General features: G+C 48.7%; 2 protein-coding genes across 17 annotated transcripts in view; one reads left to right on the forward strand and one right to left on the reverse strand.

Annotated features, from left to right (window-relative positions):
- Nucleotides 1-19,573, forward strand: part of TSC1 (TSC complex subunit 1) — a 59,211-nt gene that overhangs the window by 5,982 nt on the left and 33,656 nt on the right. For 2 of the 16 annotated variants that reach the window (XM_027035499.2, XM_027035511.2), the window contains exons 1-2: nucleotides 2,888-2,977; nucleotides 12,792-12,854. The gene's annotated coding sequence lies outside the window, so the exon portion shown is untranslated. The other 14 variants (XM_053204439.1, XM_053204441.1, XM_027035503.2 and 11 more) reach the window with 13 other exon arrangements.
- Nucleotides 998-4,098, reverse strand: LOC128312075 (basic proline-rich protein-like). The gene is made up of 2 exons (XM_053204445.1): nucleotides 2,748-4,098; nucleotides 998-2,272 (listed from the first exon to the last, which is right to left on the reverse strand). Exons 1-2 carry the CDS (start codon nucleotides 3,648-3,650, stop codon nucleotides 2,240-2,242), a joined length of 936 nt encoding a protein of 311 aa, XP_053060420.1. The 5' UTR covers nucleotides 3,651-4,098; the 3' UTR covers nucleotides 998-2,239.

The raw sequence follows: 19,573 nt of genomic DNA on the forward strand, positions 1-19,573 counted from the left end.
GTAGGAGATGGGGACGTGGAGGGTCACAGCTTCTTCATCTGGGTTTACTTACCCGAGGCAAGGCACAATCTCTCTTTAGTATCCATATATAGACTCAGGGAAGCACCCTGATTGGTCCAGCTCAAGTCACGTGTCCAACGGCCACTCTCTTTGGCTAGATGATGGGGATTGGCCAGGCCCGGTCCAAGTGCCCCCGTGGCTCGAGGGTGGTACTGTGGTTGTCCCCGGGAAGGGGAGGGGGAGACGTCGCACAGACTAATGCAGGGGAAGACTACCCCGTCTATCGGGTCAGCACCACCTGCCTACACCGGCTCAGCTCCTTTGTTTCTTGTCACGTTCAGACAGGCGACCCATGACTTTTAGAGAAAAAAATATCCAGGTAGCCTGGACTAAGAGCTGCTGGGGATGGTGGCTGGGCTGCCTCTGCCTTTTCTTTCTGGCCTCTTGTCACACGAGCCCCTGGTGGTCCATATTGAGAGAACAATTACCATTCTTCTTCCAGACACTGTATAAACAGTAACAATGTAGTTCGGGCCCCCCTTGAGGGCCAGGAGTTGATGAGCTCCATGGATCACTGCTCCCTTCCACAGAGAAGAACATTCCAGCAGGATGAGGTCAGAGCGCTAAGGAAAATTGGGGGGAGGGAGGGAGGTTCCTGGGTCAGAACTCTAGGGCAGTGCCTGGCCCTCGACTCCACCCCTTAACCTGGGCCCTCCAATCCCTGGACTCAGAAATCTCTGAATGCACTTGAGTCCCGGCCCTGGCGTGCATGCAAAGGCAGTGTAGTCCTTCCTGCCAAATGGTTTGTGGAGAAACCAGATCCTTCCCCTTTTCCCCCAACCTTTTCATCTCTGGATTCCCACCCCCCCCCCCCCCCCCCCACCAAGCTGATGGCCCTTGGGTGGCTACATAGAGTTCAGTATTTGGTGGACCAGCTCCTGGGAGTGATGGATGCTGGCCATGAACACAATCAACATGGTAACATAAGTAACATTTATTTTTTTAAAAAAATTTTTAATGTTTATTTATTTTTGAGAGAGAAAGAGAATCACAGCGCAAGTGGCCGAGGGGCAGAGAGAGAGGGAGACACAGACTCCTAAGCAGGCTCTGGGCTCCGTGCTGACAGCTCGAACTCAGGGGCCATGAGATCATGACCCGAGCTGAAGTCGGACGCTTAACCCACCGAGCCACCCAGGCGCCCCCAGAAGTAACAGTTATGGAACTAGGTTTTACCCTAGTTATATCTTAACGTCTCACTGGGTCAACCTCAAATCCCCACTCGGCAGACATTATCATCACCCCACGTTGTGGATGAGGAAACTAAGTCTGAGTCCGTTCGTAGGACAGCAGAAACCTGCACTCAAGCTCTGGTCCGTTTGAATCAAGAACTCTTGGCTTCCCCCAACTGCCTCCGTAACCACGTTAGACTGGTTGAATCCCCAGCTCAACACCCACCTTCCCCATAAGCCAGCATGGTTATAAAGGCTGTGCACTGCTCAATCCAGGAGGATCGGGGGCTAGAGGACAGGGCTGAAATACACCCTGGGCTCTGCTCACATGGGCTACGGTCTCAGAAGGGGTGTCTAATTCTCACAAAGCACCAGACAAGCTAGCAGCAGCCCCACCTGGGGCAACACTGGGCCTCTCCGAATTCAGACAGCACCCACTGTTCTGGCCACTGATGCACCTGGCCCCTTGTATCACAAGCTGCCTGGCATGGTGACCCAAATGGTTCCCATGACAAAACTTGCTCTTCCCAGAAGGCACCCAGCACTTACTGCCTCCAGGCTCTTGATTCGTCGGTGCTTCCGGCCTCCCAACCGCCTCTCCCATTTCTATTTCATACAACCTACCTTTCCTTTAAAAACAAAGCAGATGCCCACTCCTTCAAAAAGCCTTTCAAATTCTGTTAGGCTCATCTCACTCTCTGCCTGCTCTGTCATGCTGCTCTGGCCTCTGATAAAGAACATCACCTGTTGAGCATTTTACTATGCTCGGGGCTTGAATTCTCACTTGAGGAATGCTATTATGCTCATTTCCCAGAGGAAGAAACTGAGGCCCCCCGCCGACTTTAAGACTTGCCAGGTCTAGCCGGTAGACAGCTAGGAAATAGAAGGGACGGGATTCAGGCTGCTTCATTTCAAAGCTGTCTGCTCCGATTAGGGTGGTTGTCCACAACTGTCGTGATCAGGTCTGAGGCGTTGGCAACCTGAGGGCAGACGCCAGTGTGGTTCTTTCTTCACAGTCCCAGAGGTGGGGTTTTGCGAATATTCTGCAAAGGAACGAAGGCTGCCCGGATGGAGTGAAAAGCCACTCCTCCAAGGCTCCAGAGCGGACCCTTCACCCACGCGGGCCCCAGGGGCTCTTTGGGAAACATGATCGCGGCTCTGCGGCGGGTTACAGAGAGAGAGAGAGAGAGAGAGACCCCGGGAAGGGGTTCGGGGAGGAGGGAACAACTGGGTCTGCAAGGGCAGAGGGGACGACGGGGAAGGCAGCAGGCACCCCAACCACACCCAGCCGGGCCACCTTGTTTACGCCTCTTGCACGGCTCCTCCCGGCCGCCCGAGCACGTGACCTCCGCCCCGCCCCTCGCTCCCTCGCGTGGCTCCTCCCGCCGCGCCGGCCCTTCTTTTCGCCTCCTCCAGAGTCACAAGATCTCTCAGCGGCCTCCTTTCGGGATCCTTCCGCCCGTCCCCGCCCCCCCGACCTTACAAACTCTCCTGGGCTCTTTCTCGGCCGGTTCTCACCACCAGTAATGAGCAGGACGGCCTCTTCCGTCCAACGGGGCTGCCGGCCGCGGTCATCTGCCGCTGGGGTCGAGGGGGAGGGGAGACCCAGCTGGGCACTCTTTTTCGTGGCGGAGGCTGCAGCGGTCGTGGGCATTTCACGACGGGGGAGGTGCTGTACGTCCAAGATGGCGGCGCCCTGTAGGCTGGAGGAACTGTGAGGTAAACAGCTGAGGGGGAGGAGACGGTGGGTGAGTATGGGGGTGTCGCCCCCCTCCTTTCCACGGGGGCTTCTCGGGGCACCCCTGGCACCACGACCCCGGTCGGGGGGGGGGCCCGAGGGGCTGGGGCAGGGGGCTCACTTGCTGGAGAGGGAAGCCCGGGAAGGGGTGTCCGGAGGGCTGTCCCCTCCCTCTGATTACGTGCTGTCTCTGGCGGGGCCCCGCAGAGCTGGCGAGAGTCCCTGGGGAGGAGAGGCGGGCCGGACCAGCACCTCGCCCCTCCTCGGCGGCCGAGGGGACGGCTGTACCCCCGGGGCGCGGTGCCGAGGGCAGGGGTGAGGCGGGCCCCTTCGCCAGCCCCTCGCTCGGCGGGGTGACAGGCTCCCGCGGGGTGCGGAGGGCAGGGGAGAGACCCCCGGCCGGAGGGGCAGGGCCGGTGGGGGAGGGCGGCTGGTGCTGGGGCTTTCCGGGGGGGGGGGGGCCGGGGGGTGGGGCGGAGAATGAATGGAGGCAGCCCGTGGGCACAGGGGACTCGCCTGCACTCCCGGCGCGTCCGCTGAAATTCGCGGGACTGGGGCGCCTCGCTCCGCGTGTGCTCGTGGGTGTTTGCTTGACGGTCGGAGACAGTTGCCTCCAAGGCGGCCGAGGTGAAGCCTCGGCGGCGGCTAGCTGTTTGCGGAGCCGCTCCTCGACGCCCATTCATTCGTTTGCGGAACTGGAAGACGACGAGCCCGCGGGCCCAGGGACCTTGGAGGATTAAAGCTCTTTGTGCTTCCTGCGAGCGAGTTGTGCTCCGTGTGTTTTGGATTCGGGGGCTGGGCGGGGGAGGGGGCGCGGCCCTCCCGACAGCAAGCGCTCGCGTTAGTGGAGCGCTCCCCGGGCGGGTTGGTGCTCGGCGGTCGCCCTCTCCTGCAGTCCCTGCGGCGACGGGGAGAGGCGGCCGCTGTCGACGCCTCCATTTCCCAGGGGAGGAAACTGAGGCCCAGAGAGATTGGGGCTGGTGGCCCAGGGTCCCGTCCGCAGGGTGTTCGGCTGTGGGTTCCAAGACTGTGCTCCCGGCCTTGTTGCTACTCCCGCTTGGTCCGTGTGGATGTTGCTTGACCGGAGCCGGCCTGTCATTCTAATTAAGTGGCTGGAACCGATGGCTCGGAGTTTGTGCGCAGGTGCCCGTGCGTGCGCGTCTCCTGTTGAAGAGGGGTCCGTTGTGTCCAGCTATGGGGCCTCCAACAGCGATAGGGGCTCCTACACCTGAGCTTCCTTTGGGATGGCAGCCTTTGTGCTTGTAAACACGTGAGTCTAAATTAGGCCGGCAAGTGTGTGATGTTTTTATAAAAGGACACGTTTACTGCGGAAAGAAGTCCTACTAAAATCGTTGCTGTTTTTTTGTTTTGTTTTGTTAATAGAAAGCCTGGAAATAGCATTTCACTTTGCATAGACTAAGCTGTAAAAGTACTAAATTAGAATAATATTCTTCTGAGATGCTTTGATTTATAATTTCGGGATCCACTTGGAGTCATCGGAATTCAAACACGCCGGCGAGGCGGGGCTGTAAATTTCAGGAAGCGTTTATCAAACCGAGTCTTCGGGGAGCCCTTGATTTGCGGAGCAGCCACCTGTGATTCTGAAGTTGAACATTCCTGAGTAAACCTGGAGTATGCAAATGGGAGGGCTGATTTAGGGTTGTGTAGGGAAATGTACCCGTAACAGTCGTGCATCAGGCAAATGAAGCCCCTCAGAAACACTGAAACATTCTCCGCTATTGCCCTGGGGAGCAGCGAAGTCTTCCCCTAACCACCTGGGGTAAACTTAAGGGGTATTTATAGACGATGTAAAATGAAAATATCCTCTTACTAAAGTTAATATCTTACATAAAACCCTCTTCCATCAGGTGCCTGGAAAGGTGGATGATGGAAGCTTTCTTCCCTTCGTGCATTTCCTCGTGTCCTGAGGGCTTCGTGTGTTTCTAAATTCCTAGTTAGACTCTTGGGCGGCTACAGGCCTTCAGTACCCCGCTTCACTAACTTGGAGTGTCTCGAATCCTGTGACTCGCTTGTACCCTTCCTCCCTGGGTTAAGAGTGAGGGCATGTCACACGGCTACTGTTGCGGCGTAATCCGATGCGTTTTGTGCATGCTTGGTGTCATTTGTGGGCCGAAACTGAACAGTCTTCCCAGGGCAAATCAAAGATACACTTGTCTGTGTAATGTTTATGGAATCACAAAATCGCCGGGAACACGCGATCTCAAGCAGCCGTGTTCATCAGAACCTCCATGCGCAGATGTCCAGTCCCATAGTACACGGGCCCACATGCTTGGTCTCCAAGGATACCCTGGGTATATATTTTGGAGGCAGTTGTAGGTGATTCTGATGTACGCCAGAGGTTGAGGACCAGTGGCTTCGAGTATCAGTTTGGCTATTTTTCCTTTGATGTATAATTTATTGCAAAGGCATTTCCTAAGATAGTTTCTACCCTTCGGTGGGTGTGTAGTGCTGGGTGAGTTTTTGGCTCTGAATTACAGTTGACTTGATCCCGTAGCTCTGTCCTTTCACCATTTGTTAGGGTACAGGTATGTTCTTTTCCAGGTTCCAGAGCCACAGTGGACTAGCTTTTCCTGGAATTAACAGTATACTCTTGGATGCAGAGGAGCCAAGTACAGCGATGCATCAACTGTTTTAGGCCTTTGCTAAAAATCAGATAGCTCTTGACTTTTAACAAGCCATCGAAGTTCTCTAAGCTTAAGCTTCTTCGTCTGTGAAGTAAGAGAGTTGGCTTGTGAATTACAGTGTTTCTAAGTCTGAATTTCTGGGATTTCAAGTCCTCCTGGGGCTTCAGTTAAACATTCTGACTCAATTGATTGACTCAAAGTGTTAACGGCTTTATAATAACTAAGCACATTGGGGCGCCTGGGTGGCTCAGTCGGTTAAGCATCCAACTTCGGCTCAGGTCATGATCTCGCGGTTCGTGAGTTCCAGCCCCGCGTCGGGCTCTGCGCTGACAGCTCGGAGCCTGGAGCCTAGTTCGGATTCTGTGTCTCCCTCTCTCTCTGCTCCTCCCCTGCTTGTGGTCTGTCTTTGTATCTCTCAAAAATAAACAAACATTAAAAATTTAAAAATAACTAAGCACATTGGTGACCCTTAGCCTGACCCAGTGAGTGATGACTTCTGTATCCTTTCCTTTGTATCACATGATGCTTTAAGAGGTAACCCTCTGTAAATTCTTCACATTATAAATCTCTCTTTGAGAGATTGGTTTTATTTATATTAGTTTTGTTTGTCATGTAAGGAGCTGAGCTTAAGCATGAAAGCAAAGTATACTCAGTAACATTCAAACCTGTAGCTTTTTGCTTTAAAAATATATGTGTGTATAATTAACATATACTCACACTTGAGATTCCCCCCCTGTGTTTAGTATAATTTAGTTTGCTTAACAATATTCCTCATTTTTGGCCATTTAAATTGGTCTGAAAGAGGTCTGCCATCAGCAATTTGAGATTATCCTTTTTCTGGTTTACTTTTTAAGCCTATAATTGCTAGAAGTTAGTCATTTAATATCTAATGTCTCTGTTTTGGGGGGGGAATAAAATATATATATATATTAAAGATATATGATCTTAGGACCTCGCCAGTTTCTTCTTGTCCCTTGTGCAGTGCTAACTTTTGTTCTGTCCTGGGAACCAGCAAAAGGTAACAGAAAACTTTTTAAGGTTGAATGAATTCAGATTATCATCTAGTGAGTAAGTGCCTTAAAACCCCAGCTTTGATACCAAGGCCTGGTAGTGACTGGCCTAGAATTCACAGGTCACTTTCTAAAGTAAAGATAATGGTGGGAGAGACCACGAAGCATTATTTGAGTAACCAGGGACAGTTTTGCCTTTCTGTTGGTGATGGGAGGCTCAGTAGGGGGTGATAAGAAAGAACAGATATAGTGACCTTAATGTCTGCATTAAGACCAGTGCTACTTTGAATAGTTCACGGAGCACAGCAGCAAACATGAAGTGTATCCATTTCGAGTTATAGAATGGTTTTATCAATGTTGCACATACAAGTTGTTACATGGGTAGACTGAAGCTTCATGTACCCAGCAATACGTTTCATTTAGTAGTAATATTGTTATAATCAAGTTTGTATTTATTGAGTACTTATGTGCCTGACATGGTGCTATTTTACATGCATGATCCCCGTTAACTCTTCCCACAGCCTTAAGAGACAGGTGAGGAAGATGGGGAAACTGAGGCCTAAGGTCACTTTCACAGCTTCTCAACTGGGATTTGAACCCTGTTGGTTGACTTCGGAGCCCAAACATTTCATCTTTCGCTTTGATAAATGACACGAACTGCTAATCTCATAAACTCATTCATAAGTTAGTGGTTCTTAACTTTTGGGGCGCCTCAGTTCCCCTCTGAAAATCTGCTGGAAGCTTTGGACCAAATATCCCTTCCTGTCCTGTCACCACCAAACAATTCATACAGATCCATTCAGGAACTTTATAGACCCAGCTTGCAGCCCGGCTGATTATTCTAGACAGATTACTCCTCTTAAAAATGGACTTGGGCTTTATTAAAAACTTTTTTTTTTTTTTTTTTTAAACCAGTAGGTGGGAAAGGCCCAAGCCTTTCAGAGGTGGACCCGTGTACTGTTTGGGTTGTACATCATCTTGTTAAACTTCTACATTGAATGATTCTTTACACTTGTCAGGGAATTTGACTTAAATGCCACATTAAAAAAAATTAGAAGTGGAGATCTCAGGTATGTAACTTGCTAAGTGCTTGTCAGGCTTGGAGTTCAGTCTGTGCTGGTACCTTTAGCACCTGGCAGAATTCCACTGGGCTTTTTTCCAAGGTTTAGGCACTATGTATTTTTTTCCCTTTGAACCTCAAATTATTTTTAAAATTATATATTAAATATATATGTGTATTTTTGTGGCTTTTTAAATGTTTATTTTATTTATTAAATTTTTTTAATGTTCATTCATTTCTGAAGGACAGAGAGAGACAGAGCACAAGCAGGGGTGGGGCGGAGAGAGAGGGGGACACAGAATCGGAAGCAGGCTCCAGGCTCTGAGCTGCAGCACAGAGCCTGATGCGGGGCTCGAACTCACAAACCACGAGATCGTGACCTGAGCCAAAGTCGGACGCTCAACTGACTGAGCCACCCAGGCACCCCTTTAATGTTTATTTTTGAGAGAGAGAGTGTGTGTGAGCAGGAGAGGGGCAGAGAGAGAGACAGACAGACAGACAGACAGACACAGAATCTTAAGCAGGCTCCGGGTTCTGAGCTGTCAGCACAGAACCTGACGTGGGGCTCGAACTCACAGACTGCGAGATCATGACCTGAGCCAAAGTGGGACGGACGCTTAACCAACTGAGCCACGCAGGCGCCCCCAAATTTATATTTTTAGTGTTTTTTTTGGCTTCATCCTTCTGCTTCCTGGGCCAGTGGTTCTCACCTTTAATAAGGGCATCAGAATCCCCCAGGAGACCCCACCCTCACAGTTCCTGATTCAGAGGTGTGGCACAAGGCCCAGGGGTCTGCATTTCTAACAAATCCCCCGGTGATGCTGCTGTTGCTGGGACCACATTTGAGAACCACTATCCTGAAGTGTCAAAGCCTGTGCCCTTTGATTTTCCTGGGGTATTTTGTTTTAGTCCTAGGAACTTGAAACTTAAAGAAATCTTGCAGTTTGCTCAGATTTCTTTTAGGGGAAGCTCGGTAGAGTGGCTGTTTGAAACATGCATGATACTTGTCTGCTGTGTATTTTCTTGGTAAATAATTTTGATTCAGGATAAAAGAAACATTATTATTTATAGAAGAGATATATCTTACTGAGACCAAGCTCCATCCCTACAGACAAGTTCTACAAGATTCACCTTTGAAATGGGGCATAAGCTTCAGCACGTTGTCCTTCCAGGTCCCTAATGGCAAAAATTCTGAATGGCAAATCTGGAGCTCCCCTGGCCCGGTTCATGTGACCTTGAGAGGGTGTGCAGCTGCGAGGGCGGTGAAGTCAGCCACAACTACACGTTTTGGCAGGTTTCTCCATCAGGTGCTTCACGCTCACATGCGGAGTGGTGTTTCCTAACCCCTTCTCCTCCTTCCTGTGTGTCGTGGGAAGAGGGAATGGCAGCTAGTATCTTACCCTTTTTGGATGCATCTGTGCTGAAGGCAGCTTTGTTCACTTGGTGGAAGATTGCTCGAGGAAATCACCCGAGACTGTTACCGAGCCAGCGCTGAACGCAGTGGTGTACCAGCGTATCGTTACTGCTGTTATCTTTATTATTAACATAATGGAGTGCTGGTTCTGATCTGCCTGTCCTGTAAAATAGTCCGTCTGTGCCTGAACCCGTATCTGAATTGTCTTTGAATTTTTTAGATGAAAGACTTGAGCATGGGAAGCAAGTTATGGTGACGAGACACCTGCCTTCATTTTTACCTCATAGACAAGCATGTATAAAATCGTCTCAGGCGGTATGTTATGCAGGTACCTATTTGATGGGATTCGCAGTTCTAAGGCATTGTGGGATAGAAGGCCACACGCATGATGCCTTGGCATGGTTTGCCAAAAGTCTGAATACTCGACTGATGTTTTCAGATAAAATACTTTCTAAAGGCATTTTAGGTATTTCATAAAGGGATGCATAGCTCTTAGCTGTCTCACAGCATGTAATGCACCTTGCCCAGGACAGAGGGATGTGAAAAAAGGTGTGTAGGGTTCTGCTGATGGCAGCTGTACGTGCCTGTTAAGCTGGAGTTTGAGTGTAATCCTAAGTATATAAGCCATCTCTCTGTAAACACCTTAAGAATGAAATTAAGGTGAACTATGGAAACAAATTGACCTGAGCTCTTTCTGTTTAATCTCAGAATACTAAAAGCACAGAGCCCTCTTCTTCCTCAGACTTACCCTTTATTCATTCATTCATTCATTCATTCATTCATTCAAAAAGACTGCTTGTAGGAAGTTCCATCTCTAGGTGAGAATGCGTCTTTTGAGTCAGATATGAAAGAGGAAACATCTATATCTGGAGGCATGTTTCCTTTTTGATTGGGCTCTTGAAGATTAAGAATGTGACTTGACCCTGTTATGCTCTGAAGGTGTTTCCATCCACAGCTTTAAAGAGGGTCTTCAACATTCCTCGCCTCCGATCAGGGAGTTCACAGGCCACATTGCACTTGCCTGACGAGGACGATGTTACCTAGCAGTACCTCCATAGGACAGGATTTAAATATAAATGGATAAGTCAACAAGCAGTTAAAAATACAAATAACGGCAGGTGGCCTTTGACTTGTCGACATTAGATTGATGACAGTTTGTTACGATGAGCCTGAGCCGTTTTTTGGCCTAGGGATAAAGAATTTAAGAAGTCTTCGTGTTGAACGTTGGACAAAAGACATTCTGATTTCCCGTGCCAGCCCCTTTGTCTCCGGTGGCGATCTTGGCTGGGCAGGCTACGAGATCCCGTCTTGTGTATATCCCCATTCCACCCTTCCCTGGGATACTCCTTTTCAGGCAGGTAAAAGATCCACCTAGGATGAATTGTAAGAGGAAGTCTGTATGACTCACTGGACTACAGCTGACTTCAGGATGCGGAATAGTAGAGGCTTCTGTGTTTTAATTCCGGTTCTTTACTTGACGGAGTGACTGTGGCCAGGCAAGCACTCCCCGTCTGAACGATTTGGCTGGCCTTTTTGGAAGTACACACACTTGCACGATGCCACCGAGGACCGTTGGATTTTAATGCCTGGAGTGTGCTCCACAAGGAAATGTAGTTACCCGGTCGTCTGGGGCAAGAGCTGTTACTTGTTAGAGAGTTGCTCCATCCACTAGCTCGACTTTGACGTCACAGGCCCGCAAAGGGCTTTTGCACGCCCGCTGACGGGGCGTCGCGCGCAGTGTGTGCGGCCCCGCTTTCTCGCTCTATTTCCCACCCTGCAAGGGCTACCGGAGAAGGTGGTGAAATCTTTGCTGACCCGAACAGGGTATATTTGCCTCTTCTCTGCCAGATCCTGCAGTAGGCCCGGGGTGCCCACTGGGGGACCAGACAGGTAATCCCTGCTCCTCCTGGGGCTGCCAGCTCATGATTACACTGTACCCACATTTAGTTCGAAGGGCCCACATGTTAAATTTTTTTTTTTAATTTTTTTTTAACATTTATTTATTTTTGAGATAGAGAGAGAGCATGAACCGGGGAGGGTCAGAGAGAGAGGGAGACACAGAATCCGAAACAGGCTCCAGGCTCTGAGCTGTCAGCGCAGAGCCCGACGCGGGGCACGAACCCACGGACCAGGAGATCATGACCTGAGACGAAGTCAGACGCTCAACCAACTGAGCCACCCAGGCGCCCCTAAATTTTTTTTTTTAATGTTTTTATTTATTTTTGAGACAGAGAGAGAGACAGAGCATGAATGGGGGAGGGGCAGAGAGAGAGGGAGACACAGAATTGGAAGCAGGCTCCAGGCTCTGAGCCATCAGCCCAGAGCCTGACACGGGGCTCGAACTCACGGGACCGCAAGATCGTGACCTGAGCTGAAGTCGGACGCTTAACCGACTGAGCTACCCAGGCGCCCCTAAAGGGCCCACATTTTAAAACACTTTGGGATAGGGGCGCCTGGGGGGCTCAGTCGGTTGAGCGTCCGGCTTCGGCTCAGGCCATGATCTCACGGTTTGTGGGTTCGAGCCCCATTCTGTGCTGATGGCTCAGAGCCTGGAGCCTGCTTCAGAGTCTGTGTCTCCCCCGCTCTCTCTCCCTCCTCTGCTTGTGCTCTGTCTCTCTCTGTCTCTCAAAAATAAATTAATGTTTAAAAAAAAACACTTTGGAATATACACACATGCACACGTATATGCCTATTTTATGTGCTTATTTAATATGAGATAATTGCCAAGACAGAAAGTTTTGTTAAAAAGGGGAAGAAAGTAGAAAAATGATAGCTGTTCACAAGTATTTTATGCCTGTCACGTGGAAGGATGAGATTCAGGTTGTGCTGTTTCGAAGGCAGAATTCAGCCTTGTGCATTTATTTAAGAAATATTTTAAGTCCTACCCTTTAGTCAACCATACCAGAGACCGTGGTAGCCGCTAGAGATACGCTACTGACTGAGCTCCTGCCCCTTCCTGGATGCAACTTCTATTCTGGTGAGGGAGTCATGTTCAGTAACTAATTACGCTTATTTCATTGGGTTGTGGCAAGTGACACAAAGAAATATAGGCTGCTAAGCAGATATAACAGGGGACCTGACCTAGTCTGGGGCACGGGAGCGGAGGGGAGGGAAGCCTTCTCTGATGGGGCAGATGTATAAGCTGACATTTTAAGGCTGAATGCTTAGCTTGGGGGCCGGGGCGGGGGGTGGGCGGTGGGGTGGGGGGGGGGCCATGGCAGGCGATGAGGAGGTGTAGGCCCCCCAGGCAGCCTCCTGAGGTAGAGGCCGCTGTTCTCACTTTCCAGATGAGGTAACAAGGCTAGATGTTAGGAAGCTAAGATAAGCAGCCAGAAGTGACCCAGCCGATAACCTGGCAGAGCTCGGATTGTAACTTGGAATCGTGTGATTCTAGAACCCATCCTGCCCATTTGTTTGTAGCTCTAATAAACAGCTAACAGAAGACAGAGATTACAAGTTCAGCACAATATAAAGGATTTTCCAGCAACCAGCTGTTCAGAAATGTAGACAGGGAGAGAGGGGCACGTGCGCCCAGTGATTGTAAATGTTCGTTCTGGTGGAAACCAGATGGCCACCTGTCAGGGCTAGGGCAGGAAGCAGCTCGGACCAGATGAGCCCTAACCTCCCCCTCGTTGCATCTGGTTTTCAGTTCACTGTAAGATTGTTGTCCACATATGTGTGTTTTTTCCCTTCAGTGACCATGAAAGACACCAGGTTGACAGCACTGGAAGCCGAAGCACCAATTGTCCCCAGAACAGGTAAGGTATCAACTCAGTCCAGTGGTTGGGGGAGATGGAAGGGAATCGCTCACCGGCGTGACTGTGTAGACGTGTACTTGTTTCTTTGCATTCGGGACTGAACGGTTCTGGGTTAAGCTACTAGCTAGGAACTGGTCCTCCTGTGGCATGAGATGATTTGTCAAACTACCCGTGGTTTATTAATGGCTTATTCAGTGCCAGGCACTGTGTTAAGTGCTTTATGCGTGTTACTTATTTTCTTTTTCACAGCCACACTTTTGGTGTATCCTCATTTTGCAGATGAGGAACGAGGCTCTGAGATATTATCTGCTTTTCCTAAGGTTGTTTAGCTGCTACTCGGGGGACCTGTTGACTCAGATCAGGTCATCTTAGCAGCGAAGCTCGGTTTTAACCACTACGTTAAATTGATTAAACTGAAGCCATTGTGTTGGGGCGAGTCATTTGACTAACGCAGAGGTTCTCGACCCTGGCTGTGCCTTGGGAACCCACGTGGTCTCTCGACCCCACCCCTTCACCTGCTCTGGAGTGGGGCCTGGGCATCCGGATTTTATGAACCGTCCAGGTGATTCTGATGTACATCCTGCGCTGAGAACCTCCGAACTGGTGAATTAGCATTTACGTCTTCACATGGCTTTACTTATTAATCGTCTTAATTAGTGTTCGGAGATGGACTATAGGACGTGGTGGTCTCTAGGACTGGAGGATTTTCAAAGTCCTAGAATATACTCTTCCTAAATAGTGAGGCTTTGGCACTTTTGCGGATGCGAATTTGGTCTTAGTGACGTTACTTGTATCACTGAGCTGTAATTTTGAGTTTACCAGCAAGAGCGCCCAGTGCAACAGCACTGTGTGCGTCTGTGGGAAGATGTGGGGAAGATGGGGAGGTGTTTGGTTGCTGTCTCTCTCTGTGTGTAGCTGATGGGGTTCGCTTGATGGCTCACTTGTTGCCAATTACTATGTCCTGTCATCGTCCGCCTCACCTTACATCACAGGAATTGTGAAGTAAAGTGGGGATTTCTTGCCTTCAAGACTGATGTCTGTTCACAAAGAGGAATTTCGTACAGATTGTGGACCAACAACAGGGTGCAAGTGTCCTTCTCTCACAAGTAGGGGAAGCTTCCGGAGTGTGACTTCATTCTCAGTGTTTTTGCGTGTTCTTCACACTCGCCCTTCTTCACAAGTCCGCGGAGTATGAATTAGAACCCATTGTCAAGTGGTGGTGTTCATTCATATGATCGGGGCCCAAGCTGAGTAACACACATCATAAGTCGCAAATTTAGTATTGCAGTTGCATGACATTTTAGTAGCTAGGCTTGTAAAGTTTGGAGTTCTCGTGTAGGAAGATGACTTCCTCAGGACCTGCAGTTAGATTGCTACTGCGGTTGCTGCATTGCATGCGGGATGCTGCATTCAGCCACTACCGTCAGCCCATCACTAACCTTTTTGGACAGAGCAGAACGTAGTTAGGAAAGTTTGCGGAAGATTGTTTTCTAGGAGGAACCTGTATCTTGGGATCATAGCTTGGGCAAGCCTCACAGATCCTTTGTCTTCAGCTACTAAAAATTGTTGGCAATCTGTAGCCACCATCTTGACAAGCTTTTTGGTTTACTCTTTTGGCCTTCGTAGACACAGAACCACAAGACCTTGTCTTCCTAAAGCATTTTTGTAAAGTCCGCTTTGAAATTTGATTAGTGAGTATAAAATGTGCTAGGGGATTTCAGTTTCTTCTTAACACTGTTTTCTTTATACTATTTATAGTCTTTATATTTGGCTTGAAGATGATTTCTCAGGGATGTTGTTGACTGTGATGTTTGGATTTTTTCGTGTCTTACAACTGAGGTGACAGGTTGACATTTTTCATTCATCCTTGCAAGATGTGAAGTATTCCCAAATACTACTTTTCTTGAAAGACTACTAATTAAGACTATAAATTAAATGCAGCTTTAAAAGCTTATTTTGTTTGTAATAAGTGCTATAAGACAATTCTATAAAATGTAGAATTAAAATGCAATTTAATTTCTGTTTAGCCATCTATTATTAAAAATTTTATGAACATTTGGCTCAAAGAATAATTGCTGTTATTTGTAAAGTTATCTACGTAATCTATCTCCTTAATGCTCATATTATTAGTTAACATATTTAACCATTTGAAAGTTCTTGATTGTTTCTGAACATAAAAGTCACGTTCAGGGGCGCCTGGGTGGCTCAGTCGGTTGAGCATTCAGCTTTAGCTCAGGCCGTGATCTCACGGTTAGTGAGTTCAAGCCCCACATTGGGTTTGCTGCTGTCAGCCTGTCAGCACAGAGCCCCTTTCGGATCTTTCGTCCCTTTATGTCTGCCCCTCCCCTGCTTGTGCTCTCTCAAAAGTAAGTAAACATTTTTAAAAAACCTTCATGGGCGCCTGGGTGGCTCAGTTGGTTGAGCGTCTGGCTTCGGCTCAGGTCATGATCTCGCAGTCTGTGAGTTCGAGCCCCGCGTCGGGCTCTGTGCTGATAGCTCAGAGCCTGGAGCCTTCTTCAGATTCTGTGTCCCCCCACCCCCACCCCTCCCCCACTCATGCTCTGTCTCTCTCTGTCTCAGAAATAAATAAACATTAAAAAAAAATCTTCAAAAAAAAAGCCACGTTCATCAGCTAAAGCTTTTATTTTTATAATAAATATATGTTTGTAATGAAACTGTGAAACACTGAGCTTGGATGTTACAGCTAGAGTGTTTTACCTTTATTTAAGAGTGAATATTCAGATTTCTAACAGTAATTCTAAGTGCACGCCTTGTCCACATTATAGACATCGTGTAGATTAGATATAATGGTTACGACATGAACACGTAGCTATTGATCACACACAGTCAGGGATGCCAGAAATGCTGCTGAAGTAGGCAGTTCAAGTTTCAGAGGTTCCAAAGACCAAGGCCAAAGCCAGATATTGGCCAAGTATAGAGACTAAAGTTAAACTTGGGTGACTCCCTATCTTCCATGCGAGTTGAGATCATACTAAGTATCCTGTGTGATCGAATCTGATGACCGGTTGTAAAGTTTAAGCTTGGTCGATTCAAGGGTGGTCACTAACAACCCCCCTGTTGCTTTCGGTCGGGTGCTCAGGGGAGACCTCTCTGAGATGGTGACATTTTGAGTAGAGACCTCAGTGACAGTCAGCCATGCAAGGATCTGGGGGAGGAGCATCCCAGGGATAGGGGCAACAGCAGGAGCACCAGTTTTCCTGGGTTTTGGGAGACGGGGACCAGAGCAGAGAGATGACGAGGCAGAGTGGAGCAAGAGGAGGCAGGCGGCGGCTGAGGGCTCACAACCGGCCAGAGCACAGGGAGCCGTCCAGCTGCTCGTGGCTTCGGCTCTTCTTGTCTCCACGGGAAGCCATTGCATGGAGCTAAACAGGTGATGGACTCTGATTTCCCCATTTCAGAGTCTTCTGTGGTTGTTTGGTGGCAGCTGCATTGGAAGGGGAGCAGGAATATAGACGGGAGGAGTAGCACGGAGGGTGATGGGGCTTGGACGGGAGCCATGAAGGGACAGCAAAATCGTGGGTTTGCTGACAGATCCGAGGGGAGGACAAGAGCCAGTGGAGGAGTCGAGGATGTCACCTTGATGTTGGCTTCAGACCGATGGCCGTGCGTATTCCTGAGGTCCAGAAGACTGACAGAGTGACAGGTTTTGGCATGGGGAGTGGCTGTTGAAAGTCATTGCTCCCTAATGCGAGTAGCATTGTCTGTAGCACTGTGCTGTGGCACGCGGCCAGTGATGATCACACTGACTAAGTGGAATACCGCTTTGGCATGTAGGTTACAGAAATGTATTAACCTAGGTCTTGACTTTCAGCTTCTCGTGACTCCTATTTTTTGTACTTGGTTATTTCCAGAATGGAAGAGAGACTTTCACAGCTGTAAGTTGATGCTTCCGGTGCCTGTGGTGTTAACCTTCTGGTGACTTTTCCAGTCCATCTTCCCCAGACTGCAAAATGTGTCTAACACGTGTGGGCCTCACCGGCCCCTACTGCCTACAGGCTGAGCTGGCCCCTTCCCCACTCTGTGCACACACTGAACCCCGTCCACTTCCTTCTCCCGCATTTAATTCTCCGTTGCATGTGCTAAGTCTGTCTTTCCTACTCAGCACCCTGCACTTAGCCCCTCGAGAAATACTTGAATGAGTTTTAAAAGAGATACGCTAATCACGGGACTGATTTCAAAAGCTCATGATTAAACAAACCCTTGGGAGGGCTTTTTTGAATGTCAGAATCCTTGAACTTGGGACACTTAAATGAAGAACCTCCCATGAAACCCAAGACTTATATTTTTTTCTGGGGAATTAAAAAAATATGGTTGAAAGATAGAATCTTAGAACCAAAGAGAAATGCTTATTGCCAAAAATATACTAATGTGTTTTACAATGAAACCTTATTTGTGCTTTCTGTAAAGTATCTGGAAAGAACAGGCTCCAGAGACAAGACTTTGACCCCTAACATGACATTTACAAACTGAAAAGCAAGCGAGGTAGCCCAGGCTGGCCAGCCCTGGGTATGGCCAAGTTGACTGGATGAGCGCCATCTTTGTTTGGAGTTGAACTCCTGGCAGTCTGTGTTCTGGGTTGCCTGGATTTGGGGGACCAGCTCTGACGTTACTGTCTTCTGAATATACAAAATACAAACTCAGAGCCTCACTATACTGAGACTAGGTAAGTAGCAGTGTTATTGGAACAGAACCAAACTTGGGGACAAAAATGCTTTTAAATATGAGGGATCATTTGTGGTTTACCTGGAGTAGGAGTGAATGTGAGGGCTAGCCAGATAAATGTGCTGTTAAAAAGTCACCTTGAAAATGATGGCCCCAAGATTTTTACTAGTTTTCTTTTTGAAATATGTGGCCACTACTCAGGGAGTGTTTATTTGTGCCAAGTGTGTGCGTACATTCTCTCATTCAATTCTCTCAGTGGACAATAAACCCTGACAGGTTGATATTTTCCTCACTTTTAAATTTAATTTAATCTCACTCACAAGGTGAAATTTGTTTCTGTTTTCAGCCTTGAACTCTATTACAAGAAAATCTGACTAGTTGTAAGCCCTTTGAAATGGACTTCTTTGTGATTTACCTATAAGATTTATATTTATAGCTGTGAGCCAGCAACTTCCTGCATCAGGATTAGCTATCGAAAATGCACGTAGACATTTTTAAAATGTTTGTTGATTTATTTTGAGAGAGAGGGAGAGCGCGCATGTGCCAGCAGGGGAGGGGCAGAGAGAGAAGGAGAGACAGGATGGCAAACAGGCTCCATGCTGTCCACGCAGAGCCCGACGCGGGGGTTGAGCCCATGAACCATTTGATCATCACTTGAGCCGAAATCCAGAGTCAGACGTTTAACCCACTGAGCCACCCAGGCGCCCCTGCATGTAGACATTTTAAGTGATTTTTGGGGCTCATGAACTTCTGATTTGCCAAGAGGTAAATCAGTGACTACTGCCAGGTTGTAATTCAATGAGAGCAGAGGTGGGGCGCCTGGGTGGCTCAGTCGGTTAAGCGTCCGACTTCAGCTCAGGTCACGATCTCGCGGTCCGTGAGTTCGAGCCCCGCGTCGGGCTCTGGGCTGATGATGGCCCAGAGCCTGGAGCCTGCTTCCGATTCTGTGTCTCCCTCTCTCTCTGACCCTCCCCCGTTCATGCTCTGCCTCTCTCTGTCTCAAAAATAAATAAACGTTAAAAAAAAAATTAAAAAAAAAAATGAGAGCAGAGGTGATAGGAAGTACTCACCAGTTTCTGGGGTCACTGGTACTTTAAATTTGGCATCCTTACAGGAGGGGGACTTAACTCTTCAGTGGAATTTTTCTTTAGCGTAGTGTTTCCTGCCAGCGTGCTTATTAAAATGCAGGTTCCTAACCCCCAAGTTCAGTTCTGGAACGGGCCCAGGAGACTGCATCTCTAATAGGCATCCCGGGTGGTTTCCGTTGACGGTGACGCTGGGGAGCGGCCACTCCAGCTCACTCCAGGACAGGCCCAGGAGGAGGCAACGTGGTGGCAGAGGACAGAGACAGTCGTTGGTCTGGGAGTGGAGCCATCTGAGTTCTGCTTTACCATGTGACCTTGGCAAAGTTACCTGTTCTTCTAGAGTATCCATATTGTCATTTGTAAAAGAGGCTATCTGCTGACCTCGCAGAATTGTTGTGAGGGTCAAAACCATAAGTTAGCTTCGTGTCACATTTAAGGGCTTAGGGCTTTACCGTCAAGCAGATCTGGGTTTAAATTTCAGTTCTCTTTTGGTTTTGCTTCTTGCCAACTTAGCAGCCCCAAGCAAATGTCTTGATCGCTGTTTCTCTCCCTGCAAAATGGGGACGGAGGAACCAATTGCGTGATACCAATATAAGGACTGTATTCAGTGATGTTTGTAGAAGGTGTGCACTTCCTGTCTCCTAAATGATAACTGGTTTTGTTTTTAAAAATACACCTTTAGAGACCCAAGCGGAGAGAAGAGAACAATTGTAAGTGTGGGTAGTGACGCCTGGAGAATGAGCTGCTTTTTTGTACGGAAGGGTGAGGCGGCATCTCCAGCACCAGGAGGCACTGAGTCTTCGGAGGGTGCACGGTTTCCCCGCTTGCCCCCCGCCCGGGGCCTGTTCCCTGTGACCAGTGGCATTCGAGTGTGATAGACCCCTAGGGCGAGGAGTTTGTACGAAAAATTGAGGAGCGGTCCCTGGTTGAAATGAGGTGTTGAACCTATGG

This window comes from Acinonyx jubatus, chromosome D4, assembly GCF_027475565.1.
Source record: "Acinonyx jubatus isolate Ajub_Pintada_27869175 chromosome D4, VMU_Ajub_asm_v1.0, whole genome shotgun sequence".
In the NCBI taxonomy this organism is placed as follows: Eukaryota; Metazoa; Chordata; class Mammalia; order Carnivora; family Felidae; genus Acinonyx; species Acinonyx jubatus.